Source organism: Ammodytes marinus, assembly GCF_949987685.1.
Source record: "Ammodytes marinus genome assembly, chromosome: 3".
In the NCBI taxonomy this organism is placed as follows: Eukaryota; Metazoa; Chordata; class Actinopteri; order Uranoscopiformes; family Ammodytidae; genus Ammodytes; species Ammodytes marinus.
The window spans coordinates 5,309,201-5,336,660 of NC_137232.1; the positions used below are offsets into that span (position 1 = coordinate 5,309,201).

At 42.0% G+C, this 27,460-nt stretch overlaps 2 protein-coding genes across 2 annotated transcripts in view; both read right to left on the reverse strand.

Annotated features, from left to right (window-relative positions):
* lrrc75a (leucine rich repeat containing 75A) overlaps window positions 1–8,053 on the reverse strand; it is a gene marked incomplete at both ends in the record, with an annotated part of 43,808 nt that extends 35,755 nt beyond the window's left edge. The window contains one exon of the mRNA XM_080053663.1: window positions 7,802–8,053. Coding sequence (XP_079909789.1) covers window positions 7,802–8,053 — 252 coding nt within the window. The remainder of the gene's footprint in view (window positions 1–7,801) is intronic.
* A 2,506-nt stretch (window positions 8,054–10,559) lies between these two features.
* poldip2 (polymerase (DNA-directed), delta interacting protein 2) lies at window positions 10,560–26,944 on the reverse strand (the record flags this gene model as incomplete). Its single annotated transcript, XM_080025103.1, has 11 exons — window positions 10,560–12,921; window positions 13,006–13,085; window positions 13,449–13,574; window positions 13,914–13,940; window positions 14,117–14,253; window positions 14,452–14,559; window positions 15,623–15,698; window positions 16,762–16,861; window positions 20,761–20,858; window positions 21,128–21,203; window positions 26,760–26,944. The coding sequence occupies 11 exons, from the start codon at window positions 26,942–26,944 to the stop codon at window positions 12,807–12,809; spliced, it is 1,128 nt and encodes a 375-aa protein (XP_079881229.1). The 3' UTR covers window positions 10,560–12,806.
* Between the last annotated feature and the right edge of the window lie 516 nt (window positions 26,945–27,460).

Consider the following 27,460-nt stretch of genomic DNA (forward strand, 5'->3'; position numbering starts at 1 on the left):
GCTGCTGTTGCTGGCAGGATTTTATACACTTTTTGCGAGAGAAACAAATTCTTTAGGTCAGTGTTGGCTGATAGTATCCACAGACAGTTCACGGCGACAGGGACCACTGTGTTTGACAGAGAGAGTAAGGGCTGATTCTCACACTCCTACAGAAAGGTATGACTCACTGAGGTCGCCATGCTGCCCATTGTTTTGCGTAGGAAGGGGCAGCGACTGACAGACACACACACATACACACACACACACAATCAGCTGCTGCTGTGATTTTAAACATTCAAAAGGAGCACAACAGAGCAGATAGAACCTATGATTAGTGTATCAACAGGTGTATGTTGTGATTACGTCCAGCATACAGACTCACACAGTTTCCAGATGAGATCACACAATCACATGGGCAAAGCATTGTGGGTGAATAGCGCCTGCAGGTCATTATAATTGCATGTACCGTATGCCAAAGGACCACCGATCAAGTGACCAGCATTAAAGACACAGCATGAAAATGATTGGCTCCTTAGCTTTTCAGGTCTCTCATGATTGTGGTTTACGGGCACAGACTACTGACTAGAGTATTCTATTGGCTGCAGCTTCTGCACTGATGCCTTCAAGTGCCGCTACTAGAGATTCCATGTGGTGGCTGATCGGTCAAGCATTGTGATATAACATAGGTTCTTGTTCGCTAAATAGTTTCGAATGATTTTTTGCACTAAAGCTGCCAACAGGTCATGGATTCTGACTAAAATGCCATATTAAAATCAGGGTTAGATTGTCAACATCCACAAATGCTGGAGCAATACTGATCATTACGGTGTGTGTGTGTGTGTGTGTGTGTGTGTGTGTGTGTGTGTGTGTGTGTGTGTGTGTAAAGGTGTAAAGGTGTAAAGGTGAGTCAGAGGAGCACAAGATGTGTCTTTCCTCAGTGTTATCAGGATAAGGATTTGAGGCGCTATGAAATAGATGAACATGAAATAGAAATGAATCTTCCATCACGTAAACCCGAGAAGGTTTAAAAACCAGCAATTCAATTCATTTACAACAGAATGCTGTGTGTGTGTGTGTGTGTGTGTGTGTGTGTGTGTGTGTGTGTGGGTGTGGGTGTGTGTGTGTGTGTGTGTGTGTGTGTGTGTGTGTGTGTGTGTGTGTGTGTGTGTGTGTGTGTGTGTGTGTGCGTGTGTGTTTGTGTTTGTTGAAAAGGTCTGCAGTGCTGGAACAAAATAAAGAAATTGGGAGAAACCCCCGGCAAACAACTGCAAACAAAAGAGGCCTCTTCACAGAAAAGCCTTACATTATTAACAGTGGCCCCTCATGAAATATACATGACAGAGCAAATAAAAAGGCACAGCCTGTTTCCTCCTTTAACTGTAAGGGGACAGTGTGTCCAGTGTGTACACGCACACACACAAAACACTTGTGCTATGAGGGAAAAACAGCGTGGGCTCTTTTCTCTCAATAGAAAAGCACCACCCACACTAATTAGTGCCGGTCAACATCAAAGCGCCGGTCTGAACAGAAAACCAAGATGGAGCCGGAGACATAAGGGCCCTTGAGTTAATAATGACAACTACAGGACCCTTATATATTAGCCTGGAACTGACCTTTATTACAGAACACAAACTAGGGATGCTAATTTCCCAAATGTTTAAACAAAAGTTTTTAATTAACCTAGTCTATTAGTCTATAAGCAAGAAAACAGTGAGAAAACCAAGCATAATGTAAAGGTGTTAGGAGCCCTTTAGCCTTAACATTCATCAAGACAATTACCAAGCCGAACGGTTAATTATTAAGATTGTGCACATCAATATATAACGGCCCGTCATCAAACATGTGTAGCGGATAGATCCATATCCATCACTCACAGTCGCAGGTTTTTGTCTTTCGCAGAGATTTTATTATTTTTATTTTTAAAAACACGTGCTGGGCAATTCGTTACTAGTACATTTCTGGTGCCTACTAGTGAGGCAGCAGGCGTTTAAACCTTTAACCCACTACTCGTTTACAACCCCAATTACGAAAAAGTTGGGACGTCATGTAAAATGTGAATCAAACAGAATGTGATCATTTCCTATAGTCCTTTTCCACAAGTATTTTTTGAAATTGTATATTTGTGTTTATTTACACAAAAACAATAAAGTTTGTCAGTTTAAACAAATACATATGATATATTTGTATTGTTATTTATTGAATACATGTTGAAAATGATTAGGAAATGATCACATTCTGAATTTATTTTCATTTTACATGACGTCCCAACTTTTTGGGAATTGGGGGTTGGACAGTACATCCCTATCACAAACAGACCAGACTGTCATCCATATCAAGATATGATTACCTCCTAACTGAAGAATGATTATTATCAAGTATATTTCTGTAAAGGTCATAAAAAGAAGAGGGCCAACTAGTCTCATTCACAGACCTGGCGGCCATCATTCTGCATGATTAAGCCCTCTTCTCAACTAGACATTTTGATTGAGGTCATAGGATGGAAGGCAACAGGTGGAATTATATATAACTACTGCATAGACGGCTGCATTCCATTTAGCTGTTCCAAGTCCAGGAGACCAGGGCCGTTGTATCGTGTGTGTGTGTGTGTGTGTGGGGGGGGAGCTCACTGGCAAGGCTAAGCAGGACTCTTTGAGATGGAACTGGTCCAACATTAATGTGCATTAATTCCACCCGTTGCTTTCCTGATATGACACATCACAATGCCACAGACTCCTCCACTTCAGAGAGCGTTATGGGAGAGAAAAATACTTAGGGAGGGTCTGTTTTTTTTATTATTTACAGAAATATTCATGTAACAGTTTAAAAGTTGATTTTAAGAGTGTAATAATGGACCTTTAAGGTGGCCTGTCCCTGACTGTAGTTTTAATAGTCAAAATACAGTAGCCACTGTATACATGAGCATGGAATGTACAAAATGTACAGACTGCAGCTGAAACAAAGCTCAAATCAATTAATTCAGCAGCCCTGTGAGGGCTGATAAGACCGCAGAGAGAAGAAACAGGAGGAACTGAGGCTAGTAGGAGGACATTTTCTTGCATTAAAAATATTCTGTTACCGTTGAAAAGACGAACCAGTGACATGCACGACTAAAACAAGGTCAATCAAAATGTGACAGATGACAAACTTTAAAAAGATGTGACGTTGAGATGTGAAGTTGAAACTACAGATGTGAACGACAGAGGCATGAATCGACGTAGCCTATAGGCTACTGTGCTTTTCTTTTGCGGTCATGGTTGAAGTGCTGAAAAATTTAAGTGCAAACTGTGCTTTCATTTAAGCACCACAACTGCCGACTATAATAATGGCATACTGGGCTGAATACCTCCGGCTGTCATTTTGAACTGTCAAATATGTTTTCAGAGTATTTCTGCACGGCCACTCACACTGGCGTGACCTCGCAGTGAAATGTTGCTTTGCTTGTACGAAGGCTTTGTGTGTTTCTGAGCTGATTGAAAATCACGGTCATAGACAAGTGTTATAACTTTATGCTGCATGATTTGCACTGAACAGTTTTTTCACCTAGTTTGAAAAAAATAGTCCCACATGGGTTCCATTTGCATTCACACACGTTGCGGCAGTTGTGCTTGATGTGTCTTAAGATATTAAATGAGACTACAACCAACCTATCATGGTACTGGTCATGAGATGAGTTCAAAATGGCATGCAGCCGTTAACAGCAAACTAGAGATACGGCTGGTGGAATGACAGAGGATGTGTCTGTGCTTTATACACACGCCGTTCCTTGTAATTCGCCGATCAATTGTGGAGAGGAAGCGGTGGCTACACACACACTACCTTTTTGGTTTCAAGTGAAGTGAAGGGGCCTGTGATTAAGATGGTGGCCTGCCCATTAGCTCTTAACAGAGCTTCTGCTTGTTAAATCAATGTCTATTTAGTCCGAGCCCCTCCGGCCATCGCCACAGTTTCCGGGCAACGTGGAGGAGAAGCTGGTAACCAGGGGAAGGGGTGACTCTCCTATCTCTCCACAAACACAGCGCTCTCTTTCATTTCTCTTCTTGTGTCAGTAGCTCTCTCGCTCTCTCTTTCCTTCCTGTTGCGGTTTAACACTCACAGTCTTTCTCACCCCTCTCTCCACTGTTTATCTTCAGTAATTGTCTTCATCCTATTCATGGTGTGCTCTGTCCGTCATGTGCTTTCCTACCAGAGCACAGACACTCTTAAGTGCGAGGCTAAATGGGACTGTTTATGTGTTTACGGCCCAAGACGGAAAATCTGTTGTCCATAAAAAATCTGTTGTCCAGCTATCTAATTGTATCCTGCGGCCTCCTTCTGCCTCCAACTCTCTCTCTTGCTGATAACAAGTGAAGGACACGTGATCATTTGACCCAGTTGTTGTAGTGCATCATGTTCCTGGACGTCTCCTTTCCCCCCTAATCCCCAACAACTTCACCGATAAGAAGTGAAACATCCTTCAGGAGGCCAGAGAAGCTTGACCTCAGCCAGTGGATGGCCACACTAAGCTCTACACACAGCGTATATACCTTCTCTTTCCTGGTACATGTTGCTTATTGACAGGAGAAGTAGTCCACTGAGGGCTCTAAGAGGCTTTATAGCTCACTACAAATCTCCTGGCTGCCTGCTAGTATCTGGTGCTGCCATAATGGAGGTCCAATAGAAATCAAAACATCCTCTAAATATGTTACAATGAGTCTAGACTAAGAGAGATATTTGAAGCAGTCAGCCAGTGGGTTGACAATGTAAGCTGTTCTCTCATCCAGCCCAGCTATCAGCAGAAAAAAAGCACTTTTAAGAGCAGTAGCTTATTCTGTCAAGTGGAGAATAGAATACCTATCGAAATGGGCAATCACATGTCCTTCAGAACAGTGCAGCACATTTTGTCATGACTCATGGGTACAAGTTAAATGTGATCGTATTTTCCAGCACAGTCATGCTACCTCAATAGAAGTGAATGTATCCGTCACACCTAGTGTTGAGACCCACAGTTGGCCGGCTGCATAGCTTTTTTTTTTCCTCGATGAATCACTGCTAGATTTAATAGAAACATTTATTAGAAAGTTACCTTCCATTAAAACATTTTTTTTAAACAATCATCATCAGCAACAGTTTTGAAAGGATTTGTCCTGATGGGTATTTGGTTCCAACAAGTGCTCGGAAATACACTTATTCAGTGTCTTTGTGATAGTGAGATGAGAACAGTGATACAACTCATAGTATGCACATTACGAAAGGAGGCGGAGCCAGGAGGCTATTAGCGTAGCTTAGCATATAGACTGGAAGCAGGGGGGAACAGATAGCATGGCTGAGTCCAGACAAACTCCCTCCATCTGCAGCTTTGACTAAAGGCACAAGGACACAAGGATGATATTGATTTGTTTATCTCACTCTTACAATAGTGTGTGTAAAGGTGAACAAACATGTAGCCTACGTGTGTGTGTGTGTGTGTGTGCGCGTAGCCAACAAGACGGGGGCTTCCGACGAGGGAGCGCAAGGGGGCGGGGGGAAGACAATGACGTCACGGTTAACCGTGTACACGAAAAAATATTTGTCGTGTGACCGTTTAGACATTTTTGTAAACGTTCACACCCCTATCCAACATATTTGGCATTTAGACGCGAGACACTGCAATTTGCCAAATGATAGTATTTTCTGTTGATTGACCAAATTACTGTTTTATTACCAGTTTTGAATTAGACATATTTTGCACTGGAAGAACTGCTGCTTAAAGGGGAGGACACTTGCTGTATAATCCAGCCTCCACTCTCACAAAGGAAACTGTTGCTTCTCCTCCTCTGGGGATTCACAGCCTAATCACACAGTGACGCGGATGGTAATCCTCCCTCCAGAACAATGATGGACAGAGAGGTATCCCACACTGTTTGGCAATTGATTCTTGTATTAACAATGTTAGTGGCCGTCATCAGAACTCTGTTAATAGTCACTGTGAGGAGCTGATGGGAAAAGCCCCCAGCAATAATGTGTGACATTATAGTGTGTGTATGGAGGCTCTGGTCCCTTGTGGTTGAGTCATAGGGGGGATGGATGGTGAAGCATATGCCATGTGCAGTGTTGTCTATAGGGATGAGAGCTTACAAATCAGTGTCTGTCTTCACTCTCCTATCTAGCATCTTTCCATTCCCCTTGGCATCGCAATGATAAACACCTATTCAAATGGACTTTTCATAATTTCACTGTGGTGTTACGCTTGGTTCCCCTCCCCCCCAAATCCTCCGATTCAACTGGTGGCATTTTTTTTCCCCGCATTTTCTTTGCCTTCCTCTTTTGATTCTTGCCACGCCAGATTTTCTCACTGTGCTGCCTCCTTTCTGTAGCAACAGACAGCAGGTGTGTTGAAAGGCTAGAAATCCCTGGCAATCTCTCCACACTTTAACAGAGCAGCAGAGCCAGGCTGAAGACAACAGGTCCAGACAGGGGGGCGGGGGGGGGGGGGGGGGTCGTTTTCACTCACACAGACAGAAAGGGGCTGGCTTCATCAGTAATGTATGCAGCCAGCCAATGCCTGAATCAGTTTGGTCAGTGTGACATCGGTCAGTGAGTCTGGCTCCTGTTTAACATCAACTGGAGAAGAGTGTTTACAGACCAAGAGATGGATGGAGGAAGGTGGAAGAAAATAAGACACACACACACACACACACACACACACACACACACACACACACACACACACACACACACACACACACACACACACACACACACACACACACACACACACACACACACACACACACACACACACACACACACACACACACACACACACACACTCCTTCCTTCCTTCCCAACAGTGGCCCAGCGGTTTCTGGTCATTAAAAATAAAAATCAGAATAGAAAAATCTACTTTTAATTTGTTTTGTCAATACAGCAACAATTCGGGACATCTCTATCGTTTTCGAGATGAATATCACAATACATCGCAATATGAATCGCATCGCATCTTGCAAATTTGATCATGAAGTCCTTGACAATACCCGGCCCTATAATTGATTCCTTGAGCGATATTTAGACATCAAAGAGGGGAGTGGAGCTGTCTGGGCCTATTGTGTTACCCAATTAGTATGCTTACTACAAAGATGACCTTTATTCTGTAAGGATTTTTAGTTCTAATTTTAATGATGAATATACCCCCCTCATTAATTTGTATTTAACCATTGTATAATCATTTAAACCATTTGTATATTCTTCACATTTGACTTTAATAAATGTTCTCACTCAACATTTCTTGGTGCTGTGGAAACGAGGAGGTGAAACAGCTATAAAACCTAACTTGATTCTCCTATAGATAGCAACATTCCAGAGGCCTGCTATAACAAAGGCCTTGTTGGTCAAGCAAGTTGTAAACACTCTATCAGGCTGGGAAGCTTAAGCCAGTCAGTAAAGTTCGGCAGAGGACGTCCGGAGATGTGCAAGAGGATGATCCCTGAAACCATGATGACAGCAATAAAAACCAATCATTGTCTTTTGTTTAGGGATGTTAAAAAGCCTTGCTGTCGATAAGGCTTGTCACTTTTTTGACTTCTCCTGTCCCGGAGGGCTGCATAACCCGTCCTGTGATATCACTTCATTAAACATCCTCTAAGAATTTGGAAACTTCTCTCCAGTCATCCTTTATTTTTTGCCTTCCATATTTTTCCGAAAAACGAACACGTATTTTAACATCCTGTTAATTCCTTTAAAAGATGGACTATATAAAACTTAAAATAACAATAACTTTACATTTATCATACACACACACACACACACACACACACACACACACACACACACACACACACACACACACACACACAGCGGGGGCTACCTGTCGGAGCGTCCTGAGCATCTCCGTGGCCTCGTCCTGCTTGCCCTGCTTGGCCATCAGCATCATTTCCTGGATCATGCCTATGCGGCGCTGGTACGGCGGTGGGGGGGTCCCTCCACGGCTCAGACGGTCCCCAGACTTCAGCATGAGGGAGGCCAGGATGTCCCCTCGCTCCTTGGTGGGTGTCCTCTTCCAGCTGTGCTGGGGGCTGGCTCCTCCAGCCTCTTGGCTCTTGGTCTGCTTGGCCCCCATAGTGCTACTGTTAACAACGTGAACTTTGAGATAATAACAAGACCGGTGCCACCACCAGGCAGACAGAGGCAGGTTTTTAAATAACGTTTGTGATACTTGGCTCCATCAAATGTCTGCAGATGATCACATCCTTCTGTAATGTATAGTGACACACACTCTTTAGTCCAGAGGAGATTTGGAGACACCCGGAATGCTATGCAGTCGCACACAAGATGTATCGCAGTGTGAAGCACAAGAAAAGAAAGCCAAAACGACGTTGACTAAGTCCTATGTCTTCTTCCATCATCATACAAAGCGCTCACATGAAGGAAGGACACTATACCTTCTTAAAGCCTGCACGTTGAGGCTGGGTATGAGCAATATATCTCCAAACTGGTCATTACCACCACGGCTACACAGAGGAGTGAATGTTCCAAGAATGCAAAACAATAACTCAGAAACATTCAAAAGTGGAAATACTAGTTGTTTACTGCTTTGTGAAACTATATGTTAATCCCAGAGAGAGGGCAGCTCAAGTCGGGAACAGGTCTGAGGATGCTGCTGCCTGCAGCATGGCCGCAAAACACTGACACAGCTAACTCAGGATTCAGGATGCCTAGAAGAAGAGGGCAGAGCGTGGCCCACCGCCGCAGCCTCCCATCCCAAACACAACTTCAGCTACGTCTCCAAAGGTTTACCTTCGACCAAAGCGTCATCACCTCCCTACTACGCTGTTATCCCCGGAGAACAGATGAGTGTCCTGGACCATAGGCGGATCGGAGGAGGTGGTGCATGAATCAGCAGGGCATGGCAATGTTTACGTCTCCTGAAGATCACCGCTGGCTCTGCCCCGTCCTTCCCTGGCTCAGACGCTGGAAGTCACGCGCGATAAACTGCAACAAAACCCCGACACGGCATCCGTCCTCCTCCAAGGTTGACTCCCCATCCGCTCCGCAGCAGGAAACAGCCGCAGGGGCATCTCGGTGTGTCGGTGCCGAGCGAGGCTGCAGCTCGGCGGCTTGACAAGAGGGCAGAGACCGGGCTGTTCCCCTTCGCTGGAAGTCAAGGATGTATGTCACCCACCACCACCAGTCTATGATATCACCCTGTGTATGCAACTGTACGAGGGCGCGCAGCGAGTGCACGTGAGCACAAGTCCTCAGAGTGATGGAGGGAGAGAGGGAGGGCAGGGCGCGTGAGCACCGTGCACCAAGTTTACACTTTCTTATTAGCTTGTAGACACGACGCTTTGTGTGTCTGCTTGAGGAAAGCCAAATAGGGGAGACCGGGGGTAATTGTAACATCTCAACTTGCACAAATCACAAAAAAGAATCACAATGAAACTTATTGTGCACATGGTGTGATGATCAATGCCTGCATACCAAAGGGAAAATTATATCTAATTATTTTTATTTATGTTTTCAATCTGGGTTCAATCCCAATTCCCAACCACAGCTAAATTCAAAATGTTCAATATAGGAACAGCGGTTGACCATTAAACACTGCCTGTTTGAAAATATCTTTCAATTATTTAATTCGGGGCATTTGTAGTATCTCAAATCACACCAATCAGAAAGGAGACAGACCTATGGCACTCTAACATTGCTTGTAAAATTAAATAATAACTGCTAATAAGTAGAACACTGATACAAATGACCCACATAACATAAATGAACCAAGATGTTCAGAGATTTTTGAATAACGATACCAACACCAAAAAGTGTTAAATTTGCCCCTGGTCTCGTATGTCCACTGGCTGAAGGGATCAGTTTAATGTTGTGATGCTTTTCCCCCATCATTTATCTGTCTCATAGCCTATCTTTTTAAAATTCTACATGGTCTTTTAGTCAAATTGGCCAGTAACTCATTGCCAAAGTATCAATTCATTATTTTAATACTACAATTCAAAATAATGAAGTCATATTGCTAGCCAGCATATTGTGGTAGAATAGGGCACATTTGAAAACAATAAAACATTCTTAATTAGTCTACTTTAATATATTAGTGGACTTGAGGCCTAGTCTGTTTAACTATACATCTATGTTCAACCAGCAGATTTTCCTACGGTTTAGTCTTTTTTTGTATAGACAAAAATAGAATCGTTTAAGTTATATAGAGACTATCATGTGTATGTGAAGATTTAAGTCAGATATGGGCTCATTTACTGTCACTTTGATGTGGAGTCAGCTTTCTATTGGAGATAGCAGATTAAGTTGTCAGCATCCAATGCAGTAAATATGATCACATGGTAGGCTACATCCTGTGAACAGGAGATGACTCTACTGACCTCTGGTGGTGGCTGTTGGGAATTCAGAAACCGATAATAATAATATGCTTGAAACATTCGATCTCATTGAAGTTAAAGTTTAAAGTACAATATCAACTATATGAACTGTATTTACCATAGACTGTATATAAGAGGTATTTACCGCACGTTGTAAGACTGACGGCTACATGCATGAAATAGAAAGTATACACGAGAAATGCAAAGGGCTGTATTTTTCAAAAGGTATATTTATTAGTTTAGCCTTTAATTACATCTCTATTTACAGTAGTATTTCAACCAGTCATACATGTTTCAAATCACTTATCAAAACAAAGATGTTAGTTTCTCTCCTCACTTAACCGGAGAGATTTTAGGCTCAGAACATTTTGAGCACAGAACTTGTAAAGGTCAAACAGTCAGCCTTAACTAAAGACATCCAGTATGTGTGTGTATGGGATAAAATACTGGTTCTTACAGAGAAGCAGGTTTCGCACACACACACACACACACACACACACACACACACACACTCCTCTACGGTTAGCCACAACACTGGCTTGCCAACAGCTTTAATGACTTTATGACGTGCTGAATCGGTTATTTAAAGATGACCCTCACCTCCTGTCCAGCAAAGGGATTATTGTTTTGGCAATCAACCCATGCAGCCCACTGCTTATTCAAATGTATTGAGACACATTGGACTTGTCTGGTTTGATCTTTCACATTTAATTCTAGAGGATGGCAAGAGAGTAGCGGGGTGGGAGAGAGTACTTCATCATTATCTAAATGAAGCGCAAATACACAAATGATGACAAAATAAATGATGGTTTTAAGTATTCAACCCCCTTGACAAGTGTCCCACACGCCAACAACAGCAAAAGACAAGTCATCAAAACACTTTAGAAATATGGCACAGCTGTAAGTCTGCAGTGGGCGAGCGATGTCCGTGTGAGAAAGGGCAGTAATGAGGGCCACTGCCAGGAGGCTGCCTGTGGAGACTCTGAATGAGCTACAGGCTTTCCAGGGCTGATGCTGTGTATACTAACCTCCAATTAAATAAACTGCCTCCATGATGCGAATGCTCGCAAGTTGAGAACATTCACCCTGCGTTCCAAATCACATACCCTTTCTTTTTTTTTTTTTTTTATGTTGAGAATTGTCAAGAATAAAAGACGAAAACTCCAAAATGCTATCGGAGTTAGTGGGGCATTAACGTATTTCAGAGTACTACAATTGACTGCATGTATTGGGACATCCTAAATCTTGTTCTGGCATACTAACTAGTAGGGAAGTATGGGGATTGGAACGCAGGGAAAGAATCCTCCCATCTCTGCCATCCATCTTAGGTGTTTAAGGCATCAAGTCTGGCCATTGCAGAAGCTTGCCTTTCTACAGCAGGCACTGGAAGGCTTCAAAAGAGTAGAATCATTTTATCCAGAATGTTGTATCTATGGTTGATATGCAAAAAATTGCATCCCGTCATAGATTGAGATCTTTTACTCTTAATAATGGGGGAAAGGTTGTCCCAGTGTGTAAAACTAGACCTCTGTGCACAGACGGCAAATAGCAAGTATTTCTGCCAAAGGTGCATCGGCGAAATTATTCCAATAAGGTGGTGAATATAACGAGAAAGGTGTCCTTTTAAAAAAAAAATTATTTGTTTATTGAGACATGTGTAGAGATTTATTATCATATTTTGCTCTTCATCAGTGTCAAAGAGACTAATGCCATCCACTGCGCTTCAACGTCAAACTGTGTTACATACAACAGTTATGTAAAACAAATACTTGTGCACTGTAATCAACCCAGAATTCAATCTGCTCTTTGACATGTCGGTGATACGGTAGCATGAGAATTAAAATCACAACAGGAACATAAAGGTCCAGGAACAAAGTCATTCTTTCATGAATTAAAAACAAGAACATCACTAATGAAGGAGGAGTTTGTAACATGTAGTTGAAGGGATGGCTTAAGTGTTGACTTGAGGCCTATGTGTCAAGCTCTTTTCTTGTGAACCCAGAGCTCTGCAGGATATACTCCCACTGTAAAAACAAACCTGATCAATAGTTCAGCTATGGTATGCATGACACTTCCCTACCTCCCAATACGAGACTGTGCATGTCACTTCAAAACACAACATAGAGTGAATGCGCACAGGACTGCAGATCATTTGTTCTACCCTATATGATTTAGTCAATGACATATTGCTCTGTGTGTGTGTGTGTGTGTGTGTGTGTGTGTGTGTGTGTGTGTGTGTGTGTGTGTGTGTGTGTGTGTGTGTGTGTGTGTGTGTGTGTGTGTGTGTGTGTGTGTGTGTGTGTGTGTGTGTGTGTGTGTGTGTGTGTGTTCTTGACAGGAAAAGGGCAAGGTGGGCTTGCATTTGGATGAAAATGCTATATTTGCCCTTTTGCATAGCCTGAACACGTCCTGCTAGTCGTTATGCTGAAGGCTGAGGCAATGTTCTAAAGGAGGGGGAGGTGAGGGGAGGGGGGAGAGGAGGCCTGGCAGTTAGAAGGTGTAGCCAGCGGGGGGCGCTTTGTCATCTTTGTTGCTCTCCAGGGAGAAAGGAGGAATGCGCACGTCAAAGTGGGAGCCGTCAGTCCTTTCGATACGAAACGTCCCCCTAAAAACACAAATAATACAATGAGTTCAATATTGCAAACGGTAGTAACTTAATAGTTAAGTGACGTGGAACGAACCAACTCACCACATGTGACCACTGGGGGCTTGTAGAGACACATGGCTGCTGTACTGAAAGGCTGGCTGTTCTTTAGACAACACCGGCTCCTGTGACAACACACAAACACAAGGTTACACAAATGATATGATCTGTTTCAAGATGAAAGACGTTTATTAGTCATGGATTTCAAAACCACCAACATTTTTCCGTCACACTATTCAGGCAGTTATTTTTTTATTTAATTATTTGCACTTAAAATACATGTTTACAAATATTGCATGTGGTTAAAAATAAACTGGATCGTTTCAATCGAGGGAGGGGGGAAAAAAGTTTTTTTACCCAGACATTTCAAAATAAGAGCTGTGATGGCAACACTACAATACCGGGAAACCTTGATATTTTTGTTTAAGGTTATCATACAGGTTATCATTCAGAATCTAATGCCTAATTTGTGTGTGTGTTGTACCAACCCTGCCAACGACTCCTCTCCCTCGGACCGTCTCCAGGGTTCCTGACAGGCTGAAGATCCTCCAGTGCCTCTCCCTCAGCTGAACCACCTCGCTCCCCATGTTCTCCAGACGGATACAGTACCGCCACTGTGGTCACGCACACACACACACGCACACACCCCATGTCAATACACTCAGTCATTATGGAAGAGCCTAGTTTAGAGCTGGTATTCAGTCTTAAGAATGTATTTGTGGTGGTGGGTGGAGCAGTTTGACCGCGCAGTGTGTGATGGGCGGGTTCAGTTAGAAATTAGTCAAAGAAAGGTTTATGAACTTTTTAAATCATAAAATATGACGTTTTTTGACAGGTTCTTTATTTGACAAATGATAATTGAAAATAAGTATATAACAATAAATACAATTGTGGACTGAGTTCCCCTCACAGATTAATAAATGCATAAATACAAAGAAGAATGGGCTACTCACCCAGTACACATGGGAGTTCTGGGCCTCCTGAGAACAAGAAATTGTTTCCATTAATATTTCAGAATACTACAGAATCAAGAGAAAGGCTTCAAGACGCCTGCAGACAAAGGGTCTCGATTGGCCCATCCAAAATGCCATATGGACAGTCTTGATATGCGTGACAGATTGTGCTGTTATTTCTGCCTGTAAACATGGTCCTTTACCCTCATGCCCATGTAGAAGGGGATGACGGTGACTCGGATGTTCTCAGTGGTCTCTCTGTGGACGTCTGACAGCTCCAGCCAGGGATGGTTCTTCTCCTGCCACGCCTTCAGAGTGTCTCTGGGGGTGAATGGAGGTGCTACACACCAGGACAAAAACACAGGGATTTAACTGAAAGCACTGGAACACATGTTAGTGCAGGCTAAAATAAAATGCCTTCATCCGGAGATTCACGGTAGAAACTTGGGACAACATTGACCCTGTGAGCACTGTAAAAAGGTGTTGTGTAAGGAAAAGTGTCAACAGCTGACTTGGAGAAGTGTAGAAGAGTGTTTACCTTTGGCAGGGTTGTAGAGGAGGAAGCGCTCAAACAGCTCGTGCTGGATGGGAGCCTGCTCTGCAGAGTTATAGGGCAGGATGTCTTCATGGCTCACATAGTCCAGACCTAAAGAGAAGAAATGCAGACACATGATCATGATGATGAAACAGAACCATTAGCACCACCTCTATCTGAGCTTTATTGATCAAAACAATAACAGGACAGACACAAACAAAAAGCTATCTATTTAAGAGTTCACTATCTGAGTGTTTTGTCCCAAAAACAGATGAACTAAATGGGTGCTGAGCTGGACCATATCATCAGTAACATGGTAATCTGGTCAGTTTATATTTATCATGATTCCATTGTATCCAATTCAAAACGGTTAGAAATGGGATTTCCAGGCCCCACCATGAACATAATGTTTCCAACCTGCCAGTGAACTATGAGGCCCTTTTCCCAACATGCATTGCACTGTGACTTGGAATGTATCCGGAGTTCACTCGAGCTGTAAGTGTGAACACAAATGTCCGGAGTATTAGACAGGTCAGTCTAATGAGAGAATTGTCGGGGGAGATTGTCCTTGCGTTCTGAATTGCATACTCTTTCTTTTTTTCTATTCTACATACTACATCTGACGATGAAAATAATCCATTTAGGATGCAATAAGCTACAATTGGGACATACTTTTACTTATTTATTTCATCATAACATTGCGCCTTGATCTTGCTTTTATATCCGTCGCATTCCCGTTTGTTTTCTTATGGAGGCTCCGTCGATGTGACGTCACTTCAGGTGCGCACTAGATTATGGGTCAGAATCGCCCAAATAGGATGCTGTTTTCAACACTAAAAATCTCAGCCGGATGTGGTAGACATCCGGGTATTTCTAACCATCCTAAATCTGGCTTCAAGAATTTGGGACATCCTAAATCTTTTTTCTACCATACTAAATAGTAGATAGTATGGGTTTTAGAACGCAGGGTTGGTCTCCCAGGCTGAAAGAGGAGTCATGTCAACCATGACACGGCGGAAATGTCTGCATACTGACGTGTCAAACTATCTGGACTATTTCTAGCATATGTTCATCCTCTGGGTCAGATTCTATTGGATATTTTTCCAGAGTTGGTGTGTGAAAGAGGCTTGAGTGAAGTGTGTGCACCCTGACTGGTCTGTATGAGGCTGCATACCAGGGATGGCATACAGGGCTCTGCTGTCATCATGGTTGGCCAGAAACGTCACTGCCTCCGTCTGGGACCGCTGAGACTGTTAAAACAGAGCGCAGAACAACAGTCACACACCTGGTGCCTCAGATAAACAAATTAACACAGCTAGATGCTATCAAGGAAGTTTAATCTCCTCATTCCACTCATCAAAATGGTATGTAAAGGGGAATCTACAAGTGAAAATATACAGTGTATCACCGCCTGTCTAATACATTGTGACCAAATATCCAGGTGCGCCGAGATCGTTTTCTGGCATTTGGCAGTGTCACGGCGACCACTGCCATACCACGGCTTGAGCCGTTCAGTAACGGTAATGCCAGTCCAAAAAGTGGTATTCTGCGACCGGCACGCCCCGCCTCCCCCCTATAATTTCACGACAGGTATTGCCTTTGCGGCAGAGGTAGGTAAAGCTAAATATAGTTGGTCTTTATTCACACTATATCACAACATAACGCCGTAAATAAATGGATTTATTCATGTCTCTGGTCCTTTCCGTTGTAAGGATCTGTTTGTTGTTGCTTTTGAAATGACAGAGGCTTTATAAAACAGTCAACAACAAATCAAAACAACCCAGTGCATCCCAAACTAGACCAGCTGCCAAGGCTACAGTAAGTTATGTAGGCCTATTTGTCAACTTGACAATGCAATTAAACTTTCAAATTTAGTTCTACTTTCTTGCCTTCTTTTTAAGATTATTCCCATTAAGATAACATTGTGACAAAACAACCCCACAATGTGTAAGGGTGTCTTTGATGATTCATTTCTTCTTTATTACAATAAGATAGAAAAAGTGAGGGGTACACATTTCAAGCCAACACCTTAAGCTTCAATTTAATGTAGGAATGACTATTGAAAGATGTTTAGGTGATGAGCAATTCTCACTAGAGTAAAAAGTGTGCCTACTTACCCCGTTCTCCCCTACTGAATGACTAATAACTGAGATTCCAAAATTAAACTTTATTGAGTTTAACCCGAGCATAATCTGCACTGCCGTGTCTGTTTGGACTTGAACAAAAAGAGGTCTAGGGGCTAACTAGATGTATGTGGAATGTACAGTAATATAACAAGGTAAGTTGGTAATCTTTAAAGATAAAGAGACTTACTATGTGAGGGCAGTCCCTGGTGTCAATCAGGACTTGGTAGTAGGTGTGAGTCTTGCCCTTCACCTCCTTAGAGCCGTGGGCCCCTGGCGGCTCAGGTTTACTGAAGAGAGAGACAGAAGGATCTCAGTTATATATAGGGCCCTATGATTCCCGCGATAACCAAACACGGACGGAATCGGGCAATAAAAACAGAACTATTCTACTACTACTATTAACACGTGACGGCATGCAGCGGAATTCGCCATTATTTTGGTGAAATTCAGTTTCCAAGGCAAAGGGAAACAACACGGTTGAAATTAAAGCAGAACTAGGGAGGAATTTTGGTTTGGCGACATCTAAAGACCAACATACTGCCGTGAAAAGTAGAGCCTGGCTGAAGTACCGGTAATGTAACACACGGAGCCAAACCCCTTTCACAAATATGTCTATTCAATGTTTACTTATTAATTTATCCATGTACGTAACTCTGGCATGTACATAACTTAAATTATTGTTAGTAATATGGTCTGTTTATACATTCGGCATATGATTAAAGCATCTAAAAGCACGTAATCATGTTAAACCTTTACTGTTTTGAAGTTATTAAAGCCACTCGCTCCCGCAGATACACAGCACAGGGAAGTCTTATATTCTGCCATTGCTAAAGGGAGTGTTTTATGGAACGGTCGCTGCGGTACAAAATTCCAGTCTCAACAATGTTTCCTAATGCTGGGCTTACACTAGAGGACTTTTAAAAGACTTTGAAAAGACTGAAGACTGAAACCCTCTTACATCTAAAGACAATCAACTCACACCTGAAGACAACTAGTCATTAGTTTTCAGTCACAGAGTGAGATTTTGAAAAGACAGGGGTCTCATAGTGCAAGACTACAACTAGATTCCTTTTGAGATTAATATAATTTCCGCAAACGCGATTGTGATTATTTAATTAAAAACAAGTTAATTCAATATTCCAAGCGGGGGACTTCCTTTAGTTATTTGACCATCTTTATTTGCTGATCTCATCCCCCAATAACTTTAACTCCTAACCCTGTATTTGACGGTAGAGTGTTCAGGTTGCGCGGCTGTCAACCGAGGCTTCTATGAAAGTATCCGAAATAAGTGCCTCACCAGGCGGACACAGGTCGCGACTAATGCCGCTCCTCCTGTGTCGTGCTTGGTGCATGCGAGAGTGTGACAGTGTTTACGTCATTTCGCTTGAGCCAACCCCTTAAGACTAACGATAATATCAAACCTGTTTGATAATGTCGGAACGTCAAGACGGGAAGAAGACTGGCTGAAATCGGGTCAGAAGACCACCATACACCAAACGACTGCAGGGTTCAACACAACTTTTTTTTCCTACTGGCCCGCCTGGCCAGTGGATCCGAGTTTTACTGGCCCCTTGTATATTTTCACTGGCCCTGCACACACTTTTTTTTCTTCATAATTTAGTGTCAATAATTATAATACCTGTATTAGAAAAATAACCAAATCTAAAGGGAATATCTATACTGTAACAGTATAGATATTCCCTTTAGATTTGGTTATTTTTCTTTTAGTTAATTATATGAAATGTTGAGATTGCTCATACACATAATATATAACCAGGCAAACATATTGAATTTGAAGCCTACGACTGAAAGTATGTGGAAGGGGTGGGGCCAGTATTTTAAAGTCCAGTAGTTTGATGATTGTTTTTATTCTTGAATTTGGGCAGTTTAATGAATAGTTCACCTGCAGAAGTCATGATCTAACATAGGGAAAAATAAGAGATGAAGGTCTGATCAGTCTTTGTGGTGTGGTATGCTGTTTTTATTACTTTCTCTATATGCATTAGGGATGTGAATGTGTCGACCGAATGACCGGTTTTCCACTTGCGCTCAAGTTGACTTTAAAAATAGAATAGATATCCGTAAATCAGGGGGTTATGCCGTTTTTTTAAATGGGAGATTTCACCGTGTATGCGAGTTCACGTCTGGTCGTGAGCGCGCTGCAGGAGCGTCACTTCAGCATGAAGTGTCAGCTTCACATTAAGAGTCCGGTGTGAGACCATTTTTTCAAACTATTGATACAAAACAATGTAGTGCAAAATATGCAGCATAAGGTAAACGCTCGTCTAAGACTATGACGTTAAATCACCTTAGAAACACACAATGCCTTCGTCCGAGCAAAGCAGCGTTTCACAGTGAGATCTCGCCAGTGAGTGAGCCGCCGCGCAGAAGAACTGTGGTTTGTGACTAAAATAATAACCGGGGATATTCCCCCCGTTAGCGATTTCAATGGGAAAGACTTCCGCGATCCGATTGTATGTCTCGAGCCTGAAAACACAGAGCCATGTCGGCAGACAAACTGCGCGACTATAGGAACTGCCCAGTGATCCGAGTTCCTCCGTTAGTTTCTGTCTACAACCGACACAATCACCGTAGACGCGTTCACAGCGTTTAAATAAAGCCCCTTATTTGTATTACCATTACCAATACTGTAACATTACGGCGGCAGCTAAAGGAAAAGCGAAGTTATCACTTCATTTTCTGCACCTCAACCTCTGCTGTGGGAAGAAAGAAAGGGGGCAAAGTAAGTCAATTGATTTGTCGACTCGCAGGCGGACAGTAGAAGCTCTGCCAACGGAGCGAGAGTGCGCCCGCTTGTTGCTCCGCCTGTCAAAACGCCCACGCATCGTTTGTCCACTGGCCTTTCATTTATTATATTGATAAACACTGCTTTCATTCCGACTCAACGCCCATTTCAATGAACCATGATGTAGTCTAAAAAAATATACTGAACTGTGATTGGCCGTTACTGGCCCGGGCGGGCCAGTGACTGGCCAATCAACTTGCCCTGCATATGATTTTACTGGCCCCGGGCCAGCGGGCCATTGGTTGTGTCGAACCCTGGACTGAGATTACGTGCGCGCGCCACAACTCCAGCACGACTCCCGTGATTTCAGTCCGACATTGGAAGATTGTCTGCGACTGTCAAATCGCGTGAAAAGTCGTGTAATGTAAGCCCAGCATAACACGCAATTATAACTAGCATCTACAGCCCGTTGTTTTCATGTAGTGTAACTTGTGTTTTTGTAGGTTGGTGTTGCAGCCATGGACCTATAAAGCCATGGACCTATAAAGCCTTACCAATATTCACTCTAGTCCAGCTTCTTGAAAATTTCATAAAGGACTTTATTATTTATGTAAAAAAAAGTATTTAATGTTTTACTTGAAGCACAAAATGAATGGCTTTATTTTCTGTTATACCCACAAATCTTTTTTTTTCTTTTTACAGTCATCATGTAGTTGTTTTTATTTGAAGCACTAAAAACAGTGCAATGTCGTATTTTAAATGTAGTCTTATATCTGATTAAATTGTTAGCATATTATTTGTTCGCATTAATTAGACAGTCGTTTTGATGATTCAATTAGTGTTAATTGTAAAAAACGGAAGTCATGAGATTAAAATGGAAAAAACGGAATTTGTGAAAAAATAAAACAGAATTTGGAAAAAAAATAAAACGGATTTCATAGGGCCCTATATATATATATATACTATTTTTCAGTACAATCCAATGTCAATACCTGAGTTTTGGATGTCAGCCGATACCGGTTCTGTCCAAGATAATAAGTGTTGTACATTTCTTTGTTGGTTGTGTGATGTTATGTGTAAGGTTAGGTAGGCTTAAGCAACACAGCGATTCTAATTTAAAAGATGTTTGAATACAGAAAGAACATCAGAGCTCAACTGTTGAATTGCTAAATTCTTATTAACGTGTGCTACATCAAATAGCTATGGTCTTAAAAAGTTACTTTTCTTTCAAAATTTAAATAATAATAATAAAAAAAAAGTAAATACACACTATGGAATTTGGTATTTCTCTGTACGTGGATTGGAGTTGTCAATCCGATAATCCGAAGTAGATTCGATGTGGATTGCAGCCATATTGGAACCGATACCGATATTGGAAGGGTCCCATCCCTAACCCACATAACCCAACCCAAAGTGGGCCTGTGTGCTGCAGAGGATTACCTGTCAGACATGGGAGGGGTGATGTCGCGGTCATACAGGCGAGCGTGCCAGGGAAACAAGACGATGCCTCTGTAGCCAAACACACTGTGGAGAAACAGCTGAGGAGAGAAGCACAACACAAAGGGGATGAGTTGATCTCTGATTAGACCTGTGGGAGCTTTAAGAAAGCAGAAAATAAAAGGGGATTAGACACTCTTGATAGGATCAATCAAATGTGCAATAACAACTCAAAGTTAAAAAACAGAGCAGACACAGGAGAGTACAGTAGTATTAAAGGAACAAGTCGAAGATTGAAATAAATGATTTTTAAAATCAGAGAGATTTGATCTAGTTTTGTGCATTTGGTCGCTGGGAGTGAGTGTCTTACCTGTCCCGTTTCATATTTGCCGTGCTGCTTCACGGCCTCAAACACTCCCACTGTCTCCAAAATCTTCCCTTCAGGTCTGCTCCTGCCAAAACAGGCAACACCATTACACACTGGACACTTACTGTCTCTGTATGTGTGTGTGTGTGTGTGTGTGTGTGTGTGTGTGTGTGTGTGTGTGTGTGTGTGTGTGTGTGTGCGTGAGTGAGTGAGTAAAACTGAATGTAGGCATCATCATAAAAACAGGATGACTCTCTTAACATACATGCCTGTAAACAAAACAATATCATGTATGGACAAACACAAACAGCCTAAACATAGAATCTCACAGCGGTGAACACAAGAGGCTTGAGGATTTTCCTCCTATAGACAATTTCATATTCATCCCCTCAGGCGTGGAAATCCTGCTGCTTCGTTCAGATGTAATCTCAATCAAAACTTTGACCAGATTGAATAAAACACCTCCACTTGTCAGATGTCAACAAGCAGAAATACTGTTATACTAATCCACACACACACACACACACACACACACACACACACACACACACACACACACACACACACACACACACACCAAATTGAATAACACGCAATACTTCTCTGCTCCGCGTAAAGCTAATCTTCACAACAGAGATGAAGAGTGGGGATTAATAGAGTGGATATATGGACAGAGGGATTTAATATTACAAGGGAGGTTGGTTTAAGGTATTTTTCTTATCATATTGCACAAGAATAATCACATGCCAAGCTAACCCGATTTCACTATGAGAAATATGTTTATTTTTCTGAGATTAAATAGCTATTTTCTGAGATTAAATAGCTTTTTTCTGAGATTAAATAGCTTTTTTCCCCCTTTCTGTTTAAAACGAGGTCTGGTCATGAACCATAGCTTGTTGAGGGAGCAACCAAACATCAGGGCATGTCTGATCAATCTTTTTACAACTATGACGAGATATATTTAAAATAAAATAAATGCTGTATTTCACTGGGGATTGTAAAGGTGTCAAAAGGATGGCAGACAACTGCTTTTTACAGATAGTTGGGGCTGATGAGAGGGTCCGTGTGTGTATGATGTCAATAGCACTGGACAGAGACAATGTTAATGCAACTTAAAAGAGAAATTTGGTTGTGTGATGAAACAAATCTCCTTGATTCAGCTAAAACAATGGGATGAAGTATGAATCAAAACAACAATGTTAACAATGACTTGTTGTGCAGCCGTACTGTCAATGAAGTCAAGCGTGTTCATTTTCTGAAACAACTTGCTTAGCAAAACTAATCCAACTACACCTAGAAATCAGTGCGGTTACATGGGACAACTAGATTGGATTAAGACATAAACCGAACTTGCCACTCGAAAACGGACCGTGTCACTTGTCTGAGTATACATGGACTTTCAAATATACGATAAATGGCCGGGGAACTGCTGACTCCGCTATGCTAGGGGGCGCTGTAGCCCTTTAAACAAGTGGTTAAAGGAGCCACGTCGTATTCCTTTCCGACAATAACACTACTATTTATTACGTTGTCTCCCAACAGGGATCTCCAACAGGGAACTCTCGAGCAAGCGCAGAACGCAAACTCCGATACGAGATATGCGATCCTGTATACATGCATGCAGGTAGAATGCAGACTACGAGTAGGTGTTCTTATCATAGATAGTATAATATGGATGTAGCATCCGGGCTGACCTCAGTTATTCACACGGCATCCAATAATCCTGGTTTGTGCGCGTCGCCATTTTGTGAGGGGGAGGGAGATAGCTGACGTATACCTCCGAGGCAAAGTGAGGGACAACGGGCGGAGAGGATTATATATATATATATATATTAATATATATATATTATAGGATTATATTTATTATTTCCTACAGTCTGATTTTGTGGGTTTGTGTACAGTACAAACCCTAATTGTCTTTTTTTTTTACATGAGCTTTTCAGTTGTGTTTCTACTTGTGCAAATATCTGTGAAATATCAATACCAAACACTTTGGCTGGAGATAAGCAGATCTAATTATAGCTGACCCATTGCAGCCCCAGCTATCGGTGGTGGTGGTCAACAACTGGGCTATGAATGAAGGCAGATCACTGTACCACTGAGCTCTCATTATGTGGGGGAAAGGTTGACAACACAACAGCAATAAGACAAGTGACAGGTAGCCGACGGGAAAGAAGTTACATAACTAAAAGTCAAAGAAACAAGCTGTGTGCAGTATCACTGCTGCCATTCAGAGCACTGGGTGGGAGCTCACCCCCATGTACACCAACCTCATCTAGCCCTCACAGAAGTTAGATCTTACAAGAAGTACTGTGTTATTTTGGCTGTTCAGATGAAGGCAGCCACAGCATGAAGATGAGCCTATTGTTTCTCTCTGTACTGTCCCTTTAATTCCATCAGAGGTCAAAGCTGCTGCGTAAACAGCAAGACAAGTGTGTAGACGACACACACTCGACATCTACACACTGCTGCACCACCACCACCACCACACACGACACAATTATATCAGGACATCTATCACATTGTTATCTTTTGAGACAAACTGAAGTAGTGTGTGCAAAGTCAACATGACAGTGGCCATCTTACTAATTAGCACCAAGTCTGTAAGCTCTGATCCCATGCCCAGAGTAAAATACTGCTTGGTCGTGATCGGTAGGTGGGTTTCAGTTATATGAAAAAAATATCCAGTGTAAATACACAGCCTAGGCTCTTTGTTTACATACTCCGTTTACATTATGCCAGTAGTCCGAACTGTGCCACATATAGGTGACTGAATACAAACAGATGTTTTATGATGTTAATAATATGATACAAAGCCTAAATCACTGTACCTATGTAGCACCATCTGAGGAAACTTAATCAAACTGGTCCAAATGGGATTTCTCATTTAAGAACATAGAATTTTATTTTATGAAAGACACTTTCTGTAAATCTGACCGATAAGAATCTGTTCCATAACATGTACTTTACTGTGCCTTTGTTGGTAACCTAATTCACAGACTACAACACTGCAACTAGTGTTGTTTTTGTCAACGAAATGTAAGACAAAATATCGTCGTCAACGAACTTTTATCACGTGACAGAAACGAGATGCAACGTAAATGTTGGTCATGTGACGAAGACTATAATCAAATATATAATGCTTTATTGTTGACGAATAAAAACGGGACTAAATGTGGTTTACAAAAACTCTGATAAAATATCTCTTCATGTTCATTGACAAAAACGAGAGGACACGAAATGTTATAAGGCTATTTTGTCTCGCCATTATTATTATTTTTGCAATATTTCTGTTTCCTGAGTCTCGGGGCTGCAAACAGGCTACGGCTTCAGATTAAAAGCATTTCACTGGTTTAACATGAGCATGTAACTAGACAAAAGTGAGTTGGCTTTTATTTTGAAATAGCAGGAAGCTAGCGGGCAACGTTACTTCCTCAATCCCCACTCGCGGCAATATAGAGCTGTTAAGCGGAAGTGGCAGAATTACGGGGCATATCGGCTGAAAAAAAATGAATGGGTGTCTATGGAAAGTAATCTACTATTTTCTGGTCCCAGTCATTAAATGCCTTGGATTACATATATGTTTTGTATGGGTCTAAATGATCATTTTTCATGTGAAGAGTTTGACGGTATGTTGTATGATTATTCGTCTAACGGCTTTTGAAAAAATGTTACGAGAACAACTACAAGTCTTGTCGCCTCTGTGACGTCACCTCAACACATTCCCTCCACTTCTCGACTGACAGTGCTAATGCTAATGCTAATGGCTGCCGTGGACAACGCCAACAATCTCCCCACTCGAGAAATTGAAACTCTCCACATGTCCACTTGTGTAGTGGTTTTCGCCACGCTGAAGACTTTTGTCTTGTCCTTGAAAGAAGGCAGTAAAGTGCATTATTGACACAGGCATGTTTCGGAGCTAAGCCGGTGCAAGTGGTGGTGACGTATATCATAAGCGTCAAGAGCAGCGAAGAGCTGTAGTCCACAAAAGCGCTCTGCACAAAACCTGACCGTATCCAGCTTCTACTCGCTAAATTGTTCCATTCTTTGCACGAAAAAATACCATCTAAATCCATACAAAACATATGTGTAATCGAAGGCATTTCATGACTGGGACCAGAAAATAATACATTTCTTTCCATTGACTACCGTTGTAATTTTTCGAGCCGATAGGCCCCATACCCCGGAAGTAAGGGACTTCCGCTTAACAGCTCTATGGAAGATGCAGCTGCGGCGGTGGGTTAACTTTAACAACTAACGGGCTGCAGCCTGAAGTTACTGTATAGGCTAACTGTCAATATGCAGCCAAACGTAGGCTACTCACGTCGTCTTGACTGGAGTCCTGTCGGACATTAACCATGACTCCTGTGTTCCCTGCTCTCCTGATACATGCAAAGTCATGTTGAAAAAGTATTACTCTATTAACTGGGTTAAATATAATTACATTAATAAAAAGACTAAAATACAAATGTCATTGACTAAGACTAGACTTAAATGTCATCCGTTTTTGTTGACTGAGACTAGAAGAAAATAGTCACAGATAATTCTGACTAAGAGAAGACTGAAAAGCTCAGACTTTTAGTCAACTGAAACTTGACTAAAAAGAGTTTAGACGTGACTAAGACTAATAAAAACTAAAATTACAGTTTGACACAAAGACTAGACTAAAACTAAACTTAAAACAGGCCGCCAAAAACAACACTGTTCAAAAATGGCCTATAACAGCGAGTAGGCATAATAATGTTTGTTTCCCTTGGGTACTGTTTAATTTTGTCTTGTTCATCAGCATGCTGTATACATTTTTTTAAATTACTTCATTAAAGACCTCCTTTTTAACATGCAACTTTGATCGTTTTGATCAGTGTGATGTGAATGTGCAGATGAAGGGGCAGTGAGGCAGAGATACCACTATAAGGACCACCCTGGCCCTTGTTGAATCTGAACAGTGAACTCAACAAGAAGAATCATGTCAGAGAAGCATCAGTCACACACTGAATTTTAGGGGGGCGGTGGGGGAATTATAATTTGTAAATAACAAAATGTAAATTAGTAGTGAATATGAAAGCACAGCGAGTTAAGTGTTTCAGTAAAATGACAAGGCTTTTATCAAAAGAGCCATGTCAAAAAGTACAAGTGCTAAGTAAACAATAAGTGATCCAGCATTAAAACCTTTAATCCTACAACATTAACAATACAAAAGTCAAAGAAACAACATGTGTCCAATTAAAGAAGCATTCATTTATACCCTGTCATGTACCACGGGCTACAAATATACAATATACTAGTGCGTTGGATAAGTGGTGGTTAATTTTTGAACCGGTGTGATCAAACGTTGCAGGTGGGACGCAGTAAAGCGTTACTCAACCCATGCTGGCTGGCTGGTTACCTTGCTAGCTAGTGGGCAGCAGAGGACGACTGTACTTTTCTTGTGTTCTGCTGTTAAATGTCAGCTCGTGTTTGCACATCGTGCTCATACGGCTAGTAACACCTCGGGGCACCTGTCCCACTCAACAACACCGTGGCCAGTGGCTTAACGGTGCCATATTGAAGAGAGCACGTAGTAGCCTACCTAACGCTAGCTAAAGTCTTTAGCATGTTAGCTTGGGCAGAGGATGACACTGGCTGCGTCTCTTACCGTGTCGACATGAACCTCCTCTGCTGGAGCCCGCTGGACACGCCACACGCCCGGCATTGTATCCGCGGTCTGTTCAACTCGAACCCGCTGCTATTGTCAACGACGCTCAGTATCCTGTGCGCTTGTTTCTTGTTGTATTTAGTGACAGTGCTCAGCAAGCCTCTTCGTAATGCACAGGCCGCCATCTTTCCAACCCTGGCAGGCTCACACACACGCATTTACAACAGGGAACATATGCTGCTTTCACGAAACGACGGAAGAGTCGTATTTACGACAACTGAATCCCCATAATTGAATTCAACTTTCTTTATTATTTTAAAACAGATTGGAATTCTCCCTTTTAATGTCTGTAAGAGGGTGTAACAGCATTGATTAGAAACATTTTGATCTTTTCAGCTTGCTTTCACTATTCACACTGACACTGTAGCCGTGTAAATTTCACTAACCCAGCTTTAAGTAGCTTTTGAGGAGCCTGTGAAGGCACCAAATAAGCTCTAGTCGAGACACCTTTAATTGAACATAGAAACACATGTTCAGTTCTACCTACCATTAACATGTACAGTTTGCAAATATTTTAATATGTTTCCATCCCTTTAAAAAACGCATAGTTTTAAATAGACTACATTTTCACATTTGTCACACAGCCATCAACACAGCTGGTCACGTGGGGTGAGAGAAGGCGTCATCGTGTCACAAGGCAA